General features: G+C 30.0%; 1 protein-coding gene across 3 annotated transcripts in view; it reads right to left on the bottom strand.

Moving 5' to 3' along the window:
- Positions 1-24425, bottom strand: part of LOC111636318 (low-density lipoprotein receptor-related protein 4-like) — a 238893-nt gene that overhangs the window by 60799 nt on the left and 153669 nt on the right. For 2 of the 3 annotated variants that reach the window (XM_023381538.1, XM_023381539.1), the window contains 6 exons: positions 20802-20921; positions 16586-16702; positions 13094-13219; positions 11200-11325; positions 9219-9344; positions 4993-5380 (listed from right to left, as the gene is read on the bottom strand). In XM_023381538.1, coding sequence (XP_023237306.1) covers positions 4993-5380; positions 9219-9344; positions 11200-11325; positions 13094-13219; positions 16586-16702; positions 20802-20921 — 1003 coding nt within the window. Of the gene's footprint in view, positions 1-4992; positions 5381-9218; positions 9345-11199; positions 11326-13093; positions 13220-15487; positions 15607-16585; positions 16703-20801; positions 20922-24425 lie in introns of those variants that run through there. The other variant, XM_023381540.1, reaches the window with a different exon arrangement.

Raw genomic sequence — 24425 nt, 5'->3', positions numbered from 1 at the left:
TAAAATATCAGGTAACCAAAAAAGTTCTGTCGTTTTTTGTCGAAAGAAAACAAATATAAAAATGTATAGGAAATAACACAATTTATTCATCAAAATAACCACCCTCAAATTCAATAACCTTTTCCCAACGGGAAACAAGCTTATAAATTCCATTTTTATAAAAGTCACAATCTTTAGAGTTGAAAAACTTCTCTAACTCTGTTTCTATAACCTTTCTATTTCTGAACTGTTGATTTCGCAGATGATTATCTAGGCTTAAAAATAGGTGATAGTCAGAAGAGCTAATGTCAGGGAAATAAGGAGGGTGCAAAAGAGGTTCCCATCCAAGGGTCTGAATTGTGACAGAGGTCACATGCGCAACATGATGTCTATAGCATTATCGTGTAAGAAAAGAACGCCTTTATGGTTTACTAAAGCTGGCTGTTTTTTCAAAAGTGATTGGTGAACTTGACAGAGTTGTCACTGTAGACATTAACAGTAATAGTCTGGCCAGATGGTATAAGTTCATAGTGAAAATTCCATTTGCAGTCCACCATACGCACAATATTGGCAGGTGTCAATTGATGAGGTATCCATTTGCTGAGCTTGTAAACTTTTCCAAGACTATGCAAATGTAAACGGACAGTTTCATCACTTAAGGAGAACTTTTGTGCTAATATCTGACAAGTTTGAGCAGAATCTTCTTCGATTGCAGCCTGTAATTCATCATTATTAATGACATATGGCCGCCCTTCTTGTGGTGCATCTTTAAGCGACTCATCACCAGAAGAAAATGTTCTAAACCACCTTTGGGTGGTGCGAGTGCTGATAGAACCTTGTCCGAAAGCCTGGCATATTTTTTGAGCCATTTGCACGGCATTTTTTCCAAGTTTAAATTCATACAACATACAAGCACGAATTATAGAGAAAACAGAACCCAACATCAACCAGTTCATTAACTCAATGAATGACAACCCCTATGGCCTGAACATCAAATTGGACCAAAAAAGCAACACCGCTGCGCATTTCCTGGACTTGGACCTTCAAATTAAGGATAATGTGATCACATCCAAGGTCTATTACAGAGTCCTATGTACCACTTTTCATCCCCGCTAATTCTGAGGATCCTTACTCCTACAAGACTGCGGCTTTTAGGGCCTTAACTAAGAGGGCGTTCACGCACCACTCCAATTATCAAGACACCATAGCTGAACTTATACACATTCAGGAAATGGCCACACAACATGGGTATAATAAGAACTTAGTACATAATATCGCTCGCACTTACACACAGGCTTGCGCACGAGACACTGCCAATGTCCATGGGGAGCATTTGGATAACAAGTGTACAAGAAAAATCGTGGGGTACAACCACCATCTGGACGCAATATACAAGGAAATTTCATCCATCAATAAAACTAAGATAGCTTATAAAAAGCCTAGATCAGTTTACAACTTGCTTCGCAACGGGAAAGACGCAATCGACTTAAAACACGAACTGGGGGTATATGCTAACCCGCTTTGGGATGACAGATTTAACAGCAGTTTGGTTTATGTGGGCTCAACCAAACGCTCCCTTCACAAAAGGCTGTGTGAGCACAAACGTGACATCGACAATAAAAAACACACCACCGCCCTCTCAACGGTTGCCACTGAACCGGGAATCACGGCCGACATACAAAATGCCCACATGATCAGGCTCTCACATCGCACTGATCAACTGAGAACGATGGAAACTCTAGAAATATACAAGGCAGGATTACGTGGCACGTGCATCAACTCCAGAAATGCAGTCGGTATATCTAGCATGTGGAAGTTTTGTTATGAGGGAACTCATCCCCATAAATGAGTGTGTATAATTCGTCTGCTTCTACCGTTATGCAAACTTGATATTACACATGCTTTACAGTCGTTTCAGCGCGTGCGTAACGTTCCACGAGTATTCTTAAATCTGTTTATAAATTTTGAATCGTATACATTCCATTCCAAACGCATTCAAATTCCTAATTAAAGTAGCCTGATGCAGAGCCGGCCCTACCATAGAGCAAATGGAGCAGCCACTCCAGGTGCTAAGTCCTAGGGGGCACCTCAGTGGTAAAGAAAATTAAAGGGCATAAATTAGGGGCAACCAAGGGGCGCCATAATAGGATCTCGCTCCATCCTAAAACTTGCCTCGAGCCGGCACTGGCCTGATGAAGACCTCGATGAGGTTGAAAACATTTGCTAAGGTGTAAACACATACCACTGGAGCTGTAAAGGTTGTTTGAAGTGCTGAATTGTAACTCCTCTAGTGTTGGAAGACGTTTATTTCTTACAGTGCTTTTAGTAATGATGAAGAAAACATTGTTTAATTTATATTAATATGTGTCACTTAAGAAAATTTTAATATATTTATTAGTGTTGCAACGAATAGTATATTCGGCCAGGAGTGCGGCCGAATAGCCGAATATTTGGCCATACTATTCAGCTTGATTAATGCACATACAAAAATTGGCACGCAAACCGCATTATGGCAAGGACCCTGCTCTCTATTGGCCTGCTGTCGCTATGCTTCGCCAATCGCATTAATTCTTGACAGTTGAAGCAGACAGACACAAGCATCATGGCAATATGCAGTGGTGATATTCAGCGGGTTCGCACAGGTTCGGCCGAACCTGTTGTTAACATTTTCAAAGTTTTCCGAACCCGTTGTTAAACACACGTAACATTTCTCAGCGGTTTTGTTTCTTTTAAAAAATATATTAAAATATACGTATTATACTCTGTAACACTACTAAACTAGAGCCTTATACCCCGTTCGCCTTGTTCCACTTGTCGCCGTTCGCATATAACCTCCATCGACCGTTTCAATCTCGACTGAAACGAGATTTAATCGCGATCGACTCAAGAGAGTTCTTGAAACTAGATCCAGTCATACGAGGGATCCCACAATCCCACGCGCGCGAGAAAATACAAGATGGCTGCGGAACACGTGTCCGGCTATCGACAGCGAAATAAAAAAGATATTGTATTTCGAGAAACAATGACATCTGTCTCTTATTATAATAATACCTAATGATAAAATAAACGATTTAAAAAGTTTTTTCTTGAGAAAAAGTCATAGGGAAAGCAATTAACTCCTTGGGACTCTAGCAATTTTTGATATTAATGTAATTAAACATAAAAAATACTTAAAACTGAAAAAACGAAAGAAATGCGTTAATTTTGAAGAAAAAGCTTCAGATTTTATTTTCCTTTGTCTCGTCTTTCTGTGAAATCTTACGCTGATGAGTCATTGTTTAAACAGCTGGATGACCTTGAACACAGCTGGAGTCCGATTTTCCGGGACATTCTCATAGAAGTCTCGGGAGGCGATAGGTTTATAGTAGGGTGAATACTAGTTGGCCGTATATTTTTAAATATTTTTAAAAAATTAAAATTTTTATTGCGATTTCCGACCCCCCGACTTAATTAAACTTATATATAATAAAATCTATTAATTAAAAAAATTTAGAAACTATCGGAGGTCGTTTTTGACATCAGAAACTAGCTTTAAATAACTTTACCGAAGTAAAATCCGTGCGCTACAACTTTAGAACGATGAATGAAATTTGATATCAAACTCCCATTAAAAAACAATTAAAAAGCAATTAAGGGTGAATCGTGCGTCATTAAAGGTAAATTAAAATCGCGATAAAATTTTTTCGCGCGGGAAAAAATTTGGAGACTTAAAAAACATTCCATAAAGCCAAAAAAAAACAGAACTTTGAGGGGGACCAAACGCCCGAGTTTTATGTAACGCTATGTAACTTGCCCGAGATATCTCGGGCTTGGGGTTAGGTTAAGGAAAAAGTTTCTGTTAGCGAACCCTTTGTTAAATATTTCGAATATCACCACTGGCAATATGTGATAAGTGATGATATCAAATGTGGATAACACTGAAATGACCTACACGTGTAAATAATGGAAAAAGAAGAGAGAAGGACCGCAAAGTGAAAATGTGAAAATAAATATGAAATTAAGTTGATAACATAATTGAACAAGTTGAGGCAGCTTATTGGCACGAAATTCGCAGCCGTCAATGCCAAACAATTGTTGTCATAGACTTCAGAAAGCTAAATGCTTGTAATGAAAGTCAGTTAGCGTGCACGGGCGAAAGCCTGGGGCCATTCAAGCTACCACGCTGTCTTGAATATGTGAAATCATAATTGTGACTTATACCAACATCCTATCTGTCTTTTTTCTTCGTTATCACCAGCTATGAGTCACGTAATTGTAAAATGGGAAATATATGACGGAAAAGTGACGAATCGAAAGTATCATGAGTGTACATTATGATGTATGCATAGGCATACATGGACTAGAGTGATAGAGGAAAGAGAAAGGGAAGAGCAAGACGAGCACTTAAAAAGAAGGATAGGCAGGGTCAGACCCTCACTGTCAGATGTGCGACGATTCTCAAACGAATAGGTGTGTGTGTGTGCTGATCTTTGTAATTATAAATTGTGAATACATGTAACTAATATTATTTTCTTTTTTATTTTGTGCATGTTATAAGTTATAAATAAATATAAACAAAGAACACTAACCCGATAACATTAAATCTAAATACCAAAATGATTAATTTGCTGTATTTTTGTTATTTCTTACTCCTGTTTTTTAGGTATTCGGTATTCGGCCGAATAGTGATTAAATATTCAGTATTCAGTCGAATACTGAACAGTAACCGAATATTCGCTACATCACTAATATTTATCTTAATTATGGAAATATAATAGCATGTTTTTTAATTTTTGAAACCTAACCCTCCTTTTCGTACTAGTTCTTTGTTTTGCATAACACGACAATTTTTTGGAACATAACTCCCGTGTTATACTGGGTTACTTGTATTTGGTTAATTAATATATAGTTTTTAATAATGCTTCAGTCAGGTTATTAAAAGTTTATCTTTCAACTGGTTATTAAAAATCATTCTACTACACAATCTTTTAACTATAATATTTAATTAAACAATAAAAATAAAAACATTCTTACGCTTCTTCTGGATTAACAATAATTGCCCTTGGTTTATCTAAATCCTTCCAAAACAGAACCTTTCTCATAGACCCATCTAAATTAGAGATTTCTATACGAGATGTTCCAGAATCAGTCCAAAGAATTTTATTACCAATCCAATCAATTGCTAATCCTCCGGGACTAATCAAGCCATTATTTATTATCTCTTTGACATCTGTACCATTCAAGAATGCTGAATGAATAGCATTTGCTGTGATATCAGACCAGAATATTCTTCCAAGAGTAAAATGAAAATCAATAGCAATGGCATTTTGCAAGCCAGCTAAAACAGATGTATATTCTAAGTTATTAAGAGTGATTCGACGAATATCAGCACGGTTAGCAAACACCAAATATGGTTCTGAACCTAGAAAATTTAGAGTCATCATTAAATTAATCCATTAGTTATTTTTATTATCTAATGGTAATAAATACCATTAGATAATAAAAATAATAAAATTACAATTAAAACTCATATACAATAAATCTATTAGATTTTTTAAGCATTAATTGAATTTGTTCTCATATCCTTTCCTATATTCTATGTGGATTGTCCAGTAGATATCCAGATTGATTTTATTTCAAACAAGCAATTGTTTATTGTGACATTGTCATAATGTCAGTCTGAAATTTTTAATTTATTTAATTTAAAATATATTCTTTTCACCTCAAACTGTTAGTAATGGCTTGCCCCTGTACATCATACTTTTCCTTCAACAATAGGATCATGCTGGTTATCTATTAATTGCTTTCAAAAGAAAGTTTTGAATTGAAACAACATGAATTATGGTTTGATTTGGTTTAAAATTTCATATATAGTTAATTGGGACCTCCTGCCCCTAAAGTTTCCATATCTGGTCTCAGATTTCATCTATCTAACTCCATTCTTGAGATTAAGGAAAGACACACAAATGGACGGACAGCATTGAATATTTATAGCAATGACTCTCAACCACTATGCCACAGCACAACGAAGTGCCGCGAGATTTTTGAAGTGTGCCACCACTGCGAATACCCATACATAAGCAATGTCAGACAAATAGTTCAATTGGTTCTACCTTCCTAGGGTGCGTTTGGAATTTCCGAATTTGGTGATTCCAATTGAGAATCACTTACCAAAGTAACCATGTGTGCTGCCAAATTTTTAAATTACTAAAAGTGTACCATGACAAAAAAAGTTGAAAATCACTGGTCTACAGTTTTTTCAAATTGCAGCAATGTAACTAAATCAAACCTCATGTTCAAGTCACTGATACATACTGGACAAAGTACAATTTCCTGATTTTCTTTTCTGTCTTATTACTAAACACTACAACAGAATATATTTGGAATATATAATTCCATANATTAAAGTCAATTTTTGGGAGAATAAAATTAAATTCAGGCATTTCTTAGCCCCTGCTAGCTTATAAACATGTTGGTGTTTCATTGAAAAATGCTCAAATCTGATGCTTCTTTATGCATAAAATTATTTTTTTAGCTTTTAATTAAGATATATTTTATTAGAATTTGCATTTTATGCCGTATATTTAAATTAAATTTCCATTAAAAAAAATGTTAAGCAGCATAAAAATCCCTCATAGACTTAGCATTTTTGCAGTTAGCCTGCACACCTGTTGTTGACATTAATTTGGGATTATAATGATATTCAATTCAATTCATTTACGGAGGCATAAATGCATACCTTGGCTCTGCTATGAGCACTACCAAGGAAATAAAATACAGGAAATGTAAACAAACAACAGTATGCAAATACTGTTTCCATGCAGAACTTTAAGTTAATGGATAAAATCCATAAAATTATAATTGATATAGTGCATGTCAATTTTCTGAAGAAGGGAAAGATTTTCAATATAGCCACTTACTATTCTAAATTACTAACTGGTAAAGTTCACAATGCCAAACAGCAGAAAAGAACAGGAATGTCAAACAAAGATGTCATTTGATTGCAGGATAATGCAAGACTAAGCATGTTAAGATCTAAGTTCTTGCCAAAATAGAAGTATTGCCACATCCTCCTTAAAGTCTGGACCTGTTGCTAAGCCATTGGCACGCTAAGAATAAACTAGGGGCTAGTCTCCAAAATTCCTTGAAGTACTGTCTGAATATTACTTTAAATGCACTTGTATTTAAAAGCTTTCACTTAATACACAAAAAAATATGCATTTTTTTGTGTATTTTTTCCATCTGGTCTCCTCTCCTTTACGCTAAGTTCAACTCTTTCACGAACCAACCTGAACACCCCTCAGGGCTCCTTTAGTTGACTTGTCAGCAGGACTAGCTTGCAGACACATGTTCCTGTCAGTCATACTGTTTTCTGTTTTGTGCGCATCCATGCAATTCTTTAATAATAGATTTTGTTTCCTGCACTTATTGAAAAGAACATTGCATTAGTGATTTTTGTATTTCTATTATTATAACACACTTAAAATTTTTTGTCTAAAGTGTAAATCTACTTAAAAGAAGATATATATGATTAGAAAGCTTTGAATTCAACATGGAAGAGAACTTGTTAGAAGAAGCAGGTCCCTTTCATTGAAACCTAACACAGTTTGATTCTGTGATTGATGCAGCTGATCTAGGTGAATCATCACAGCAGAGTGAAGACAATCAACAATTTCTGTGCTGTATTCTGGATTGCCTGCTTGAAAAACATCATTTGGAACCTTAAGTTTCCAAGAAAAAAACAATCCAGCAACAAGNGTATCTTTTACACTACTTCATGCAGAGTAATTTGTTTGCTCTATGCCAATACATTTTTGAAGTGAAGCTTTTTCTATGAGGCAGAATTGTGTTTGTTCCCAAAATCTATTTGCTAGATTTTGATTAATTTTGCCATTAATTGCTATCTTTTACGATACGAGAACATCTTAACAGGTTATATTTTAATTATTATAAAATAGCAGAAAGCTTAATTTTGAGGGTGGAATTGGTTTTATAAAAATTTGTAAATGCTAATAACAAATAAAATAAAGTCTGACCCTACTGCAGATATGACACACAAACCTCTTTATCTCCCCACTCCCTCAACCTTTAACAATCAAAAGTTAATAGCATCAATCCCCTAATACACAAACCTCCCTGAAAAATTTCAGAAATTTTTGACTAAAGGCACAAGAATTATTAAGCTTCAGAAAGGGTGAACAAAATTGTGCCCCCCCACAAATACACTAACATCCATACATACAGGGAAAAAAACCTTGAATTTTTTGCATTTCTTAACGTTTCACGGTCTTTTGAATCCAAAATGTAAAAATCTGGAGGGGGATCGTTTTCTGACCAATTGCCATACTTTCCCTCTGTGATATATAACAGAGCCAGGAAAGTAAAAATCAATGTGCAAATAAAATGAGTTTTTTCACGTGTTTAAATAATAATTGTTATAATGTATGAAAAATGGGTTTTCCACATCTGGTCCCTTTTGAAAATTGTCACCACATACTGCTGTGCTAAATGATTATTATTTGGTTTGTCCCGTGAAAGAATTTCTCAGTGAAAAAGTATGAAGACAATGATGAGGTAATCAATGCAGTTCTTCAATGGTTTCAGAGTCAACCAAAAGAATTCTATTGGAAGTAATCACAGAATTGCTATGAAGAACTTATCATGCAGGAACACTGATGACTGGTTATAACAAATCTACTGTGCTCTTGTATAATTTCTCCATAGCAATTCTGTGCTTCTTCCAAAGGTCTAAATCAAGAGAACAAGAAGCAATCAAGTACAAAAGAATTAGATGTTGTTAAAATACAAAAATTGATGGACTAATATAAAAAAAATACCTGGAAATAACAAAAGACTGTTGAAAACTAGCATTCATAATTTCTTTCTATGCATAATATCTGTGTAGTAATAAAATCAGTACAGATATTTACTGGATAATCCTTGTAATTTTAATATCTTCCTAGGTTTTTATACACAAATTACCTACATGCAGTTTATGATAAAAAATACAAAGTAGTTAAAAATAAAATATTTTTCAGCATTCCCTCTTAAACTGTTTTGCATATAGAACAAGAACAAAAAAAAATAAGCTTAATTAAGATTAAACATAGAAAAAACTATTCTGATTTTTATTTCTTTTATTGAACATACTTAATGTTTTTATAATTAAATCTACAGCATAAAAGGAAAAATTAAACTTTTTTAATCAGTTTTAACTTTTTTATCAATTTAACATTTTAAAAACTAAAATAATTCTTTACCCATTGCTTTGCACCTGTGCCCATCTGCTCTCAATCTATAACCCTTTACACATGAGCAAAGGAAACTGGGCACAGTATTTTGGCATTCTTGACTGCAGGTTCCTTCTTCTTCACATTCATCTATATCTGAAATTCAATAATTACTATTTAATAGTTTTATAAATTAATTTTTTTATTATAATATTTTTAGTAAAACTTTATCATAGAGAATTATAAAATTTAGTTTAAAATTCTAACTGAACATCTAATAAAATTCTTTTAAAAATATACCATTCTCATTCTGTTTTTGGAGAATAAAAACAAATCAAACTGTTTTTTTTTTTTCAAATTAACTTAAAAGTCAATAATTATTTAACTGTCTTGTCTTGTCTTTTTATGTTGGGCAAGAGCTACTAGGCTATGTTGCCCCATAGTAAGTTGCAACGTGTGATGTGACATAGTTAGACACTCAGCAGTCAGTGACGACTATAGTCGTCAAGGGCAACTGTATGGCAGTGATGAGGGATGACTATAGTCATCAAATTCTTTTGGGAGTATTGCCAAAAACTAGCCTAAAACTACCGCGAAAAAAAATTCACATAAAAAATGAATTATGTAACAATAAAAAAAAAAACACTTCTTTACTAGATATGACTGTTTACAAAATCTTTTTTTTGAAACAGTAATGAGAAAAAACACGTGGAAAAATACTTTAAAAATTTCCCACGTTTATTCTCCACTACTGGGGGTAGAACCATACCCGACTAGTCCACTGTTGAAAGGTTAGTAATTATATATTTGTTATACTTGGAGAGCAGGGAATGATGCCTTCAGGGAGCTTTTAAGAGTAACTGATCCCTATTCCATAACTAAGTAACTGTTTTTTTTAATCACTGCAGAGCAGGCTATCTGCTCACTGCACATAAATAGGGCTATTGCCAAGTAAATTGATAGCCTTTGTAAATAGTATATATTTTTTTCATCAGAAAGAGTTTTATTTCAAAACAAAACTTTCAAAACAAATTCAAAGAAATGTATAAATGAGCAATTATTTATTGTGACATTGTCACAATGCTGGACTGCAATTTTATGTCACAATGTTCTCAACTTTTTAGTAGTGTTTTGCTAACAGGAAAACTATGACTGTACTTTACCTGTTAGGAATAGAGTTGTAACAGTGATCTATCTAACTCTGTTCAGGGGAAAAGTTATTTAAATTCAAAAAGTGACTTCTGGTTTGCACTGGAAGTTCATATATAGTTAATTAGGGCCTCCTGCCTCTAAGCTTTCCATATCCATATCCTTGTCTTTCATCTATTTAACTGCATTCTCGAGATTAAGGAAGGACAGACAGTGAGCAAACAGACAAAGTGAAAAATTGATAGGTCTACATGTTTTTAAAATTGTAGCCCAATTAGCTTTCTTTGTATTGGTTAAAATATTTGAAATGTTTAACTTCTGAATCAAAAGTGTCTTTAACTGTTTAATATGTTTAATCATTCTTAGTTATAATTTATTAAATAACTAATGAATTATTCAGTAGCACATCAAAATCATTGTCAGGGAACATCAAAAATAGATTTGTGCATAAATGTTTTTTCTTTTCATACATACATCTAAAAGGATTTGTAAACACAGACATACATTAAAATATTTTTGTTTTTGCTCTATTTTATTTTTTATATATTCATTTTTTATTTTTGGTTGAGGATATTATATGTCCTATGTCCTCCTCTGAATATACTTTTATTATATTACTGACCATCATTGAAAAAATTTGTATACTAAAGGTTAAATTACTTCTTTCTAAAAGTAAGTTTTTCTATGAAGGAAATACTATTAGCAGTTAAAATTAGGCACTAGACTACTTAACATCTAAAAGTTATTTGTTACTCGTATGTTAATTTCATATACTTTTATTAATCATTATGTTTAAGATTTATTCAACTAATAATTATTTCTTAAATAATATAATATAATTAATATAATAATTAATACATACCAATACAAGAGCGACCATCTGTAGCCAATCTATAACCATCTTTGCAAGCACATCTTTGTCCAGCTGTAGTCGTTAAACATAAATGCTGACAAGGAAAACCATCTTCTCTACAAGGTGAACCAGTTTCTATAAGAAATAATTAAAATTTAAAATAACTGACAATGCCAATTTAGTTCCATTTTCAGTTATTGTTACAAAAATCTAAATAATGGTATTTTTAAATACAATAACACCAAAAATCCAGCAGTATATCACTAATATACAAACAAATACTTTCAATCATCATGAATGATTCACATTATCAAGTGCTGCTGGATTTTTGATGTTAATATGCTTATTTGATCTTTATCCAGTTTTATGAGCTGTTTTATGACTATAGTAGAGTGTCGATTTTCCGAATCAATTGGGGACTGGGGTTGTTCGTATAACTGATATTTCGGATAACCGATTTATGTACGAAAAAATAGTTTAACATATCCGATGTTGAAATTTTTCTCCATTGCGTGTCGCTTTGCATTGAATTTTCGTCAATGTTAAGCCTAACGAAGACTATTGTATCATAAAAAATTATTTTTTTATTTTGTACAAACAAAATAAATACAGTAGAGCGTCGATTTTCCGAAAGTCAATCATCCGAAACATCAATCATCCAAAAGAATTCCAGTCGGCAAATTTAAATTTTCGCCAGTGCTGTGGCGCTTCAATCTTTGGCTATGTCTTGGGCTACTCAAATATTTTACGTTTTTGATACTAAATTAACATCTGAAGTATAATTTTTTATTGTTTTTATATTTTTCAATATATTTATTTTGTTTGTACAAAATAAAAAAATAATTTTTAACGATACAATAGTCTTCGTTAGGCTTAACATCGACGAAAATTCAACGCGAAGCGACACGCAACGGAGAAAAATATCAACATCGGATACGTTAAACTATTTTTTCGTACATAAATCGGTTATCCGAAATATCAGTTATACGGACAACCCCAGTCCCCAATTGATTCAGAAAATCGACGCTCTACTGTATATTGAAAAATATAAAAACAATAAAAAATTATACTTCAGATGTTAATTTAGTATCAAAAACGTAAAATATTTGAGTAGCCCAAGACATAGACAAAGATTAAAGCGCCACAGCACTGGCGAAAATTTAAATTTGCCGACTGGAATTCTTTCGGATGATTGACTTTTGGAAAATCGACGCTCTACTGTATTTTTTTACTAAATTAATCATGGATTGACTAACATAACATAAATCACTTGATAATTCATAAACACATTTACTAGCCTAAATCAAAATACTTTCAGAATACGCTACCTGAGAAAATAAGTATTATGAATAAAAATGCAGAAAAACAACTAACTGTATTAACTAACTTACATTACAACACAAAGCAAATAAAATCAAAAATTTTTGATAAAATTTAGAAGAGCAACCATTAACGAACCTTTAGATCCAGTTGCAAAAAATATTTAATAAAACATTCAATGAATACTTTCAACCTTACCCAAAGTCAAAATTTGAAGTCTGCTTCTTCATATATATATATATATATATATGAAGCAGCTTCATGTATATCACTGTCACTGTTAAGTTTCTATTTGTGTTATATGTTTAAAATATTTAAAATTAATATTTAAAAACATTCTGTTCTAAGCATTCTGATTCTGGAATTTAGTTGGTTCTCAAACCTGAAGTAGATCTTGAGTAAGATTGATAGCATTCGTTAGATGTTTTATTAAATATTTGTTTTGCTACTGGATTTAAAGGTTGTCATTAGTTCTGGTAATTGAGTCAGAAGATATGCTTATTTAGAACATAAAAATTTTTCTATTTATTATTATATTTCAAAAGATTCATAAGTAACTATGTACATAAACGTGAAAACTTACTGCAAGTTTTATTAGCAAGTTCATCAGATCCATCTGGACAATCAAATTCTCCATTACAAAGCAATAATTGATTTATACACGTACCATCTGTGCAGCGGAATTCTCCTAATTTACAATCCATATTCTCTGGAAACATAAAAATAGTTTTAATTTGCTGATATATAATGATATCATATATAAAATAGAAAATAAAATATAAAACCTTTTCTTTATGAAAATTAAATTTTACAATTATAAAATCTAACAATTTCATTATTTTGCCAATATTTAATCCATAATAACAACTTTTTTAAATGGATATTGCTTTTACAAGTGATAAAAACTATATTTAAATATTTTCTTGGCAAATAGAATAACTATAAGATAACCCAGTATATTTAAAATCGTTTCAGAACTCTTTTAATATATTCTCTTATATTGCTTCAATATATTAATACACAACTTACTGGCTTCAAACATAAATAAAATCATTAAAAACTGAAAAATGATAAGTATTAGTTGCCAATTTGAACCATTAAATTTTAGAAAAATCTAAAATTCTATCAACTGAACTAATCTGATTAATTCAAATTATTTGGCATTTCTTATTCCATACAATAACAACTACTGCAAAAATCTCAATACCTATCCATACCAAAATAAATGCTTTCTCCTTATACAGTACCAAATAAAAACATTTTTTAAATTCTAAAACATTTGCCTCCCAATTTTAAGATTTTTTCTACTACCAAAATGAGGATTCTGAATTAAGCATGTTTTCCTAAAAAAACATCATATAACCACAGTTTCTAATGCAAAATGCAATGTTAAGTTTGGGACAATTTTCAGTTACCCCGAGGAGCACTAAAACTATATTTCAAACTAAAGTTTATGATGAGAAGAAGACAATGGTACAGTTTGATGTTGGGGAAGTAGAAGAAATAGGTTGAAAATAGCTTTTCACATAAAGCAGAAAGTGCATGCACTTAAACTTACTGTTATGCATACTATTTCAAATAAATGTAAAAATTCATTACTGCTGACAACAGAGTGAAATTCAGGTTTTGCATCTTTTACTATCAATTTAGTATAAGATTTTACAAGTTCAGTACAAAATATTACAAGACAAAATACAGTACAAAATATTATGCTAGCTTTGCACAATCAAAATATCACATCCATTTACTAAAGTACTGAGCAGGACACAATTATTTCTAAAATATATGTTTTTGATAAACTTAAAAATTTGGATGAATTACTTTAATTGTACAGTAGAGCATCGTTTATCCGAAAGTTGGTTATCCAAAACGTCGGTTATCCGAAAGTTGGTTATCCAAAACGTCGGTTATCCGAAAGAATTCCAGTCGCCAAATTTAAATTTTCACTAGTGCTGTGGCGCTGCAATCTTTGGGTATATCTTGGGCTACTCCAATATTTTTTTTTTGTTGGTGTGTGTGTTTTAGCTGGTAGCACTGGTACTTTTGTGTGGTGTTTTTCTGAGAACTGTGTGGGGTGCTGAATCGAATGTTTTTGATACTAGATCAATTCTAAAGTATATATTTTTTTGGTTTTTATATTTTTCAATATATTTATTTTGTTTGTAAGAAATAAAGAAATAATTTTTAATGATACAATAGCCACGATTATTATTTTAAAAAGTTTATGTTAGGCTTAACATCGACGAAAATTCAACACGAAGCGACACACAACGGAGAAAAATTTCAACACAGGATACATTAATACATTTTTTCGTACATAATTGGTTATCCAAAAAATAAGTTATCCGAACAACCCCAGTCCCCAATTGATTCGGATAAACGATGCTCTACTGTATTTACATAAAATTTCTACTTATTTTAATATTATTTTAAATAATGATGATATAGCTCTCCAATAACCGTGATTTTTAATTAGTAAAGTAATAAAAACTGAAAATAATAATTAAATTCTAAGAAAATTTTTCTTTTCCTGAAGCAATTGAGGAATAAAAAAGTGTAATTTTCAAACTATTTCCTTGGTTCCTCAACTTGAAACTGATACCTTTGTGTTCCTTGGTAACCTTTAATGAATTTTTGATCATAAGTAGAAAATTACGAATTTTTTAAAATTTGAATTAATGATCAAAATTTATTATTGTATTTTTTCAAAATTTAATCAATTTAGATCACATTTTGTATTTTATTAAGAAATATATATAAAAATATTGTTGAATAAATAGAAGTTAAGAAAAAACTGAAAAATTAGCTTTAATTTACTGGAAAACTAACAAAATCACTGATATTTATTATTTTAGAAATGAATAATTTATATTTGTTCCAAAACTTTTCAAATTTTGATACAACTATAATATAATAAAATAGTTACTATTTTTCACAAAGCATTATGTCAAATTATAAATATCAATAATTATCTTACTACATGCTTCTTCATCACTATTATCTGAACAATCAACAGCACCATCACAACGCCAAGCTTTATGGATACACCGGCCAGATTTGCATTGAAACTCATCAGCTGCACATTCCACAGAACCTATTTTATTATAAATAGAATTTGATGTAATATTTTAAATTTTTCAGCTAAACTCTATTGTAATAATTTTATGTAATATTTTTAAAAATTTAATGAGGTATAAAATAAATGTTTGAAATNATAATTTTTTATGGTTTTTATATTTTTCAATATATTTATTTTGTTTGTAAGAAATAAAGAAATAATTTTTAATGATACAATAGCCACGATTATTATTTTAAAAAGTTTATGTTAGGCTTAACATCGACGAAAATTCAACACGAAGCGACACACAACGGAGAAAAATTTCAACACAGGATACATTAATACATTTTTTCGTACATAATTGGTTATCCAAAAAATAAGTTATCCGAACAACCCCAGTCCCCAATTGATTCGGATAAACGATGCTCTACTGTATTTACATAAAATTTCTACTTATTTTAATATTATTTTAAATAATGATGATATAGCTCTCCAATAACCGTGATTTTTAATTAGTAAAGTAATAAAAACTGAAAATAATAATTAAATTCTAAGAAAATTTTTCTTTTCCTGAAGCAATTGAGGAATAAAAAAGTGTAATTTTCAAACTATTTCCTTGGTTCCTCAACTTGAAACTGATACCTTTGTGTTCCTTGGTAACCTTTAATGAATTTTTGATCATAAGTAGAAAATTACGAATTTTTTAAAATTTGAATTAATGATCAAAATTTATTATTGTATTTTTTCAAAATTTAATCAATTTAGATCACATTTTGTATTTTATTAAGAAATATATATAAAAATATTGTTGAATAAATAGAAGTTAAGAAAAAACTGAAAAATTAGCTTTAATTTACTGGAAAACTAACAAAATCACTGATATTTATTATTTTAGAAATGAATAATTTATATTTGTTCCAAAACTTTTCAAATTTTGATACAACTATAATATAATAAAATAGTTACTATTTTTCACAAAGCATTATGTCAAATTATAAATATCAATAATTATCTTACTACATGCTTCTTCATCACTATTATCTGAACAATCAACAGCACCATCACAACGCCAAGCTTTATGGATACACCGGCCAGATTTGCATTGAAACTCATCAGCTGCACATTCCACAGAACCTATTTTATTATAAATAGAATTTGATGTAATATTTTAAATTTTTCAGCTAAACTCTATTGTAATAATTTTATGTAATATTTTTAAAAATTTAATGAGGTATAAAATAAATGTTTGAAATTTAAACAATGATTCATTTTTGTGCATTAAAAATCTTATATTTTTATCTCCATTTTTTATGAGTTTATAATTAATGTAAGCAAATTTGTATTTTGTATGAAATTTAATGTTCAACTTATAATATTGTTTTCATTCTCTTCAAATTGTAAAATATAAAGTTAAACAAAGAATTTAAATAAACTAATCTTGCAAATATTAATAATGTTTTATATATACTAAAATTCAACAGATAAAAAGAAAAACTAACAGCTTCACATATGCTTAATTCCACAAGTTTAAAATAATTTCTATAATATTCACTTCATTATCAATTGTTTTTAGTCATTTAATGTATATAAAAATTTAAAATTACAACATATAAAAGATAACCGTAGTTAAAACATAATTTTAAATTTTAGTTTTTAAATTAATTTTTAAATAAACATTAACAGCGTGTTTTAATTGAAACAGCTGAACTTTATTACTAATTATATTGAGTTGTTCGGAAAGTAATTTCAGTTTTTTACCACTAGAAGGATTAGTCGTATTTTTCCCGCCATTTTCATTCTAAACCGTATTATCATTATATATTTTAACAGCTAGCATTTTAAGGCTTATTTGTAAAAAATTTTGCTTGATTTTGTGCAATTGTTTATTTTTTGTGTTCTGTCAAATATGAAAGATCGAAAGCAACATTTTTGGCATATTTTGCTCTTTTATTACTGAAAAGGTAAGAATGCTGTTCAAGTGAGAAAAAAAATTGTGTGATGTGTATGGAAAAGATGTATTGAGAGAATGACAGTGCCAAAACTGGTTTACAAAATTTCGTTCTAACAATTTCAATATTGAAGATGCACCACGTTCTGGATGGCCAGTTGAAGCCAATGAAGACAAAATAAAGGTACTGATTGAAGCAAACTGCCAAATAACAACATATGTAATCACTAAGAGATTAAATTTGTCAAATTGAACTGTTTATGATTACTTGAAACAAATTGGTTTTGCTTCAAAGCTTGATATATGGGTTCCACATGTTCTTAAAGAGAGATGCTCTCTTTGGTGGGATTTTAAGGAAATTTTTTTTTGGAGCTTTTACCAGACAATTCAACAATTGATTCAAAAGTGCACAGCCATCAAGTAAACAAATTGAGTAATATCATCAAACAGAAAAAGCCAAAATTGATCAACAAAACAGGTGTAGTGTTTTACTACAATAATGTCAAATTTCACACAAGTTTGGTAACTGGTCAGAAACTATTATAACTTAGATGGGACTTGCTATCACACTGACCATATTCACCAGATCCAGCACACTCAGATTATTACTTGTTCCGGTCTATACAAATTTTTTTTAACTGTAAGACATTTACTTGAAATGACAATGTCACAAATCACTTGGATCAGTTTTTTTGTAAGCAACGATCAAAACTTTTATGAATGTGAAATCATGCTACTACCAGAAACGATGACAACAGGTATTTGACCAAAATGGTCGCTATATAATTCAATAAAATATTTATTTATTATAAAAATATTGTTTTTTTCCACAGAAAAAAACGAAATTACTTTCCGAACAACCCAATAGAAAGTGTAAACAAATATTGTTTAATTTTTTAATCTTATAAACCCTTAATTATAATTAATTCTCTTAATTTTTATTATTTTACTTTGATTATTTAAGAGTTTAATTTAACATAATTGCTACAAAGTCAATGATAATAATATGAAAATGTATCCTACATTAGAAAGCCAATAATAGAAAAGTTTTTATTCTAAGAATTATAAATAATAATAATGGTAGTAGCTAGATAATATATTAATTTTATTATTGATATCAAATTTATTGAAACTAACTTGACCCTCTTGCAGACCAGTCAGAAAAGAGTTAAAAAAAATGAAGTTATTTTAATTATAATTATGTAGTATACAGAATTTCATTCACAAAACTTTTCTAAAAGAATTTAAATAAAACTATCATTAATCTATACTAATATTATAAAGAGGTAATGTTTGTAAGTATGTATGTAAGTTTGTTTGCAGCAGGTAATCTCCGAAACTACTCATCCGATTTCAAAACTTCTTTCACCAATATTTAGAATGGAACCTCAGGGTGGACATAGGCTGTATATTATTCCGTTAAACATTCATATAAATTAAAAGATATAATCTAGGTTTAGACTTTTATGTCTAACAGATGGCGCTACGAGTACGACACCCTAAGTTTGCTTTTCTGTCAGGCATTACACTTTTCTGTGAAAATGAATTTAAGCAGATCATCTTCTATCTATTTATATAAATAAAAATGTAATGCTCGTTTGTTCCTACCGATTCCTTTGAAATTTTGACACAACGCTGCATTAGAATGTGCACGTGTTTTTATATAATATAAAATACGTGTCGAAATTTCCCGCACTGGGGGGAGATAGACAGGATTAAGGCTTACGGTAAAGAACTCTGCTTCTATTTATACTATTTCAGATGTGGTTTTTTGCGTTTTTGATTGTGTTTTAATAGGGTACGTCAACAAAATGTATATTAAGAAGAAATTTTTCGAAAAATTTCCCCCCCACGGGGGAAGTGTTATACATTTATAATAGATATATTTTGAGCCACAACAATGCATGGCAGGGTCTGCTAGTGTCATATAAATCTTTATAAATCTGCAAAATTACATTAACCAAAAATATAAATTTATACAAGTAATAACAGATGATCATTCTAACAAGCATATGCTTACTACTCGTATTAAAATAACTTTCTATCACCAGTACAAATATCAAGATAGAGAAATATTTAAATAAATTTAATTTTACTTAAATTATTTTATATAAATTTGTAAGTTAAAATATGCAGTTTTTAAAAATGATTTAATCTCAAATGATCCTAAAACACATATGGAATGCAGTCAGATAATCACATGGTGTAAGAAAGGGAATGTATGAAAAGAGTGGTTGAAGGAGGAGAAAAGAGTCTTTTGTAAAGAAAGATTTTTGGATATGCTTTGCACTTGTTTCACTTAATTAAAGGTAGAGTCAGTTCTACCTGAAGACAAAGATTAGGGCCATTGAAAAGGAAAGCTATGGATTTTTCCCTCTTGCCCAGGGAAAACTGAGAGACACATAGTGGTTTCCATCCCTGTAAAGTTAATGTTATTTTTACTAACGGAAAATAAAATCTTTAAGATTGTTTTTATTCATAAAGAAACATTCTATGTATTTGATTTCTTAAACTAAAAAGATTTCTAAAAAAGCATGCAAAGAGGTCCACTATATCCCAAGCACCATACAAGTTCTTGACAGTCCTGATAAAGATTTTAGCTTTATTGTTTTTGGTGTAACATGTTTTATGTTTGTACTGATGTAGGATAGTTGGACTTTGTAAGCTCCTGCAAGTGGAAAACCATTTACATAACTGGCACTTCCACAAAAATGCAATTTAGATCTTTAGCTGTTCAAAGTAAAAAATTGCATTAATAAAGTATTTAATAAAACAGAAAATGGTATGTTTACTAAAATTTATAGCATTTAATACTTAAATTACAAATAAAATGCTAAAAATGTAGGTCATTTTTTAAAATAATTTTACTAAAAAAATAAAAATATAAGAGTTTGGAGTCTTTCAAAAAACAATAATAATGAGATATATAAAATAAACATGAACTATAATATTCTAGTGAAAATTTTTCTTGCAGAACTTTCTTGATTATTACAACTAGTTAAATACAGAAAAGAAGAAACAAATTAAAATCAAAAATATATAATCAAAATTTTAAAAAAATCAAATATAACATAATTAAACAATTATTCTTATCCAATTGTATAGAACCATAACAGAGAAATTATTCTTTATGTGTAAACATTAATTTGTATATTGTTATTTATTATAATTGTAATAAATTAACTCTGAAATATAACATAATTACGTAATAAATAATGTTATTTACAACTTTTAGTATTAATATTTTAATAATAATAATAATAATAAAATTTTTGTTATATTTACCACAATCTTTTTCATCTGAATGGTCATCACAATCATTATCTCCATCACATTTCCAGTTCTTACTAATGCATATTCCATTTTCACATTGAAATTCTTCAGAGTTGCATTTTACTTTTCTTTCTTTATAAAAATAAAATACATATAATCAACATAATCAAATGCAAATTTTATTAAAAATACATCATTGAATTCATTAGAAAAAGAAAATCATATTAATATTTATAATGTAAAACAGAATTTTATATTACAGTAATACCCCGACTTACACTACCCCGACTTACGCGATTTTCAAATCTCGTTGATTCATCTTTTGTTTGAGCGCCACGCAACCCTTGATTACTCACTCCCCCACACTATTATTCAGCTTACATGTTCGGATGTGTCATGTGGAATCCACACATAGCTACAATTTATTTTGTGTTATTTATTTCTGTGTTTGTTATATCTACGGAGACTTGAGAGACTCTACTATGTCATCCAAACGAAGTAGAACTAATTCTTCTGCATCAAACAAGAAAAGAAAAACTTTATCTTTGGAATGTAAAGTTAACATTGGGTATGTTCGTAAAGTCGAACGAGTTAAGCGAGAATGAAGTCATCGTTATTCCTATTTCGTTAGACTTTTCGAACGATTCGTTACTAACGCGTTTAACTCGTTTGACTTTACGAACGTACCCATTATTAAAGACTTCGATACAAAAATGAAAATTTGTGAATTGGCAAAGAAGTTTGATCTACCGGAATTGTCGGTCAGAACAATTATAAAAGGCAAAGAAAAAATTCTCGAAGCTGTGAAAAATGCTCAATCTTTAAATTCAAGCATCATTCGTAAACGTCACAGTATTATCGCTGAGATGGAAACAATGTTAAAATTATGGCGTAATAATCAAGTAAATGTGAAAAATTGTAAAATAATATAGGCCTAATTTGTTATACATATGTATTATCTAAGATTTTATTAAACATTTTTTTTTTAAATTATTGTTTTATTTAGTCTCTGTCCCCAATTAAAAATTATTTGTATGTATTTATATGCAAAATTATACCCCGACTTATGCAAATTCGACTTACGCGGTTACCGCTCGGTCCCACCTATCGCGTAAGTTTGGGGTATTACTGTATTATAAATGTATTTAAAATAAATTCATTCTAATAAATATTAATAATAATATTTTAGTTGAAATATTCTGTATTCAAAAAACAGAGAAAACTTAATACATAATATAATTCTTTCAAAATTATTGAGTTATTTTAACTTAGCTTTACAATTCCTAATAATTTAATTAAAAATACCAAATGATTCTTTCAGGATTCTTATATTTTACATTATTTATTTTTCCGAGAAAATAAATCTCTTCATTATTATTCTGGAGATAAAGCAATTTATTCCTTGAAAACACTCAATAAATTTAAAAATGCAAGACGTTTGAAAGAAGACTCAATGTTATTTTTAAGATTAAAATTATATATAAATATAAAAAATACACAAAATAAAATTATCAAAACTGAATACAAATAATGTTGATCATAGAAATTAATAATTTAAATATGTAAATTAATAATTTTACAAGTATCATGATAAGTTCTCTATGCAAGCTTTTCTATGCTTCTTTACAAAGCTGTTAGTATACAGTATAAGAAGTTCTGATTTTGTGGCTTACATTTTCTTGAAAGTAACAAAACTTGGCATTATACCTGAATTCAAGAAAAATATACTACTTGTTTAACAAACTAAAAAATTACAATTTATTCAAGAAATATTTTCAGTCTACAATTAGACCTGCATCAACTAACTATAGGTGATGCAAGCCTAACTGTAGACTGACAATATTTCTATAATAAATTCTTTTGATTTCTCTGAAATAAGTGGCATACTTTCCTTAAATTCTATTATTGAATATTATTACTATTTGTAGTATGATGATGTTATAAAATTAGTAACACACTAATATATTGACATCAATATCAGCTACATCAGTCATGAGCAATCTGTACTCCACAAGGTTCTAATACAGGGTTCTAAAATTATTGTCAAAGCCCCTGAGGTTTGAATTTTAGAACCATGTATTAAATTTTCCTGTTTTCTGTCTTGTGCCATTAGGAAACCCTAACTATTAAACTGATATCTGTAATGAAGAACATTCAAACTAAACTTGATTAGTGAAACTTTGAGAATAAACTATATATTATCAGTCTGTATATCATTAGCATTTATTATTTTAGTATCTAGTGTACTGACAATTATGAAATATTTTAGTATTAAGTAGGCTGAAAGCCTGCAACAGGATTTTGTCAGATGGCAATCTTATGTAAATTAATTTGAAGACACAGCAAAAATTCGTCACCAGAGGAAGATAAAAATCTACATTTACCAGCACTCATTCTCCAGTGGATAAAGCTCAAACATCCCTGAGTGATATGGATGGAAATGAAAAAGATGATGTCTGTAAGACCCTCCAGTTCCAATTTTAAATTTGTAATTTTAATTGAATATTTTTCTGTGTTTTTAAAGGAATTTTTTTAAACTTGACGGGTAATCAAATGTTTGTATTCTGGAACACAAGAAGTGAATAAATGGTCCAAAAATGTCTGTTCCCATTTTTGGACAGACTGTGTCTTCAAATTAATTTACATAATTTGTAGTGATAACAGTGTATTCAGATCTCTGTGAATCAATACTATGCTTTCTTCACATTTAGCAACTCACAATGAATAACTGAATACACAGTGTCATGAGTTTGCTACATGTAAGAGACTAACTTTAATAACTGTATTTATGTACTAAAGAATTGTGAACAAGACATTAATTAATAGCAAAAAATTGTTGGATACTTCAGTCATACAGTGACTACTACATAAAACTGAAATAATTCGAAAACAGCTTGGTGTTATGAACATGGGTGTTGGTTCTTTAAAAGTTGAGATATGGAATTTTGTAAAAGCAATACTCCCCTTTATGTAGTAAATAAAATATTGTAAGTATATATTTTTGTATTTGTTTTTTTACATCCAATGAATAATCACATAAAAAAGTTCACATAAAAATCTATGTAAAATAATAGTTTTTTAAATTAATGGTAAGAAAATTTTTAATTTATTAACAAAAATAGGCATTTTTGAATTAGTTGCCCATAAGATGCCTCATTAAAATATGCAAATTCAAAGTTGAGTATCTTGATAACACCACATAAAATCTTAACAAAACTTAAACCACTTATGTATGGTAGTATTAATAACTGATACCTTGAGTTTCAATGCTTTCATAAGAAAATGACATTTGGCACCAACTATCTTAATAGATAATTGGTATTTTGAAGTAAAGAAATAATTTATTTAAAGTGAATATTTTTAAAAATTCTTATCTAGAGCTACCTACTGAGTGATGAATTGCTTAGAGTTAGAAAAATGTTGATACTTTGGATTATGTAAGAGTTCGATTGGTCAACATCCAAGGAAAAAATTTGTTTTCATACAGAGAGCAAGTGGCTTGCCTTGCATTAACCACTTGACAGTGAGGGACGGATATATCCGTCCAGGGCAATCATGTGACAGTGGTGAGGGACTAATATATTCATTAAATTCTTTTGGGGTAATGCAAAAAACTAGCCTAAAACTACCGGGGGA

The sequence above is a fragment of the Centruroides sculpturatus genome, unplaced genomic scaffold, assembly GCF_000671375.1.
Source record: "Centruroides sculpturatus isolate CEXI.00-Female unplaced genomic scaffold, Cexi_2.0 scaffold1023, whole genome shotgun sequence".
Lineage (NCBI taxonomy): Eukaryota > Metazoa > Arthropoda > Arachnida > Scorpiones > Buthidae > Centruroides > Centruroides sculpturatus.
This window is presented reverse-complemented; position numbering and strand designations above follow the sequence as displayed.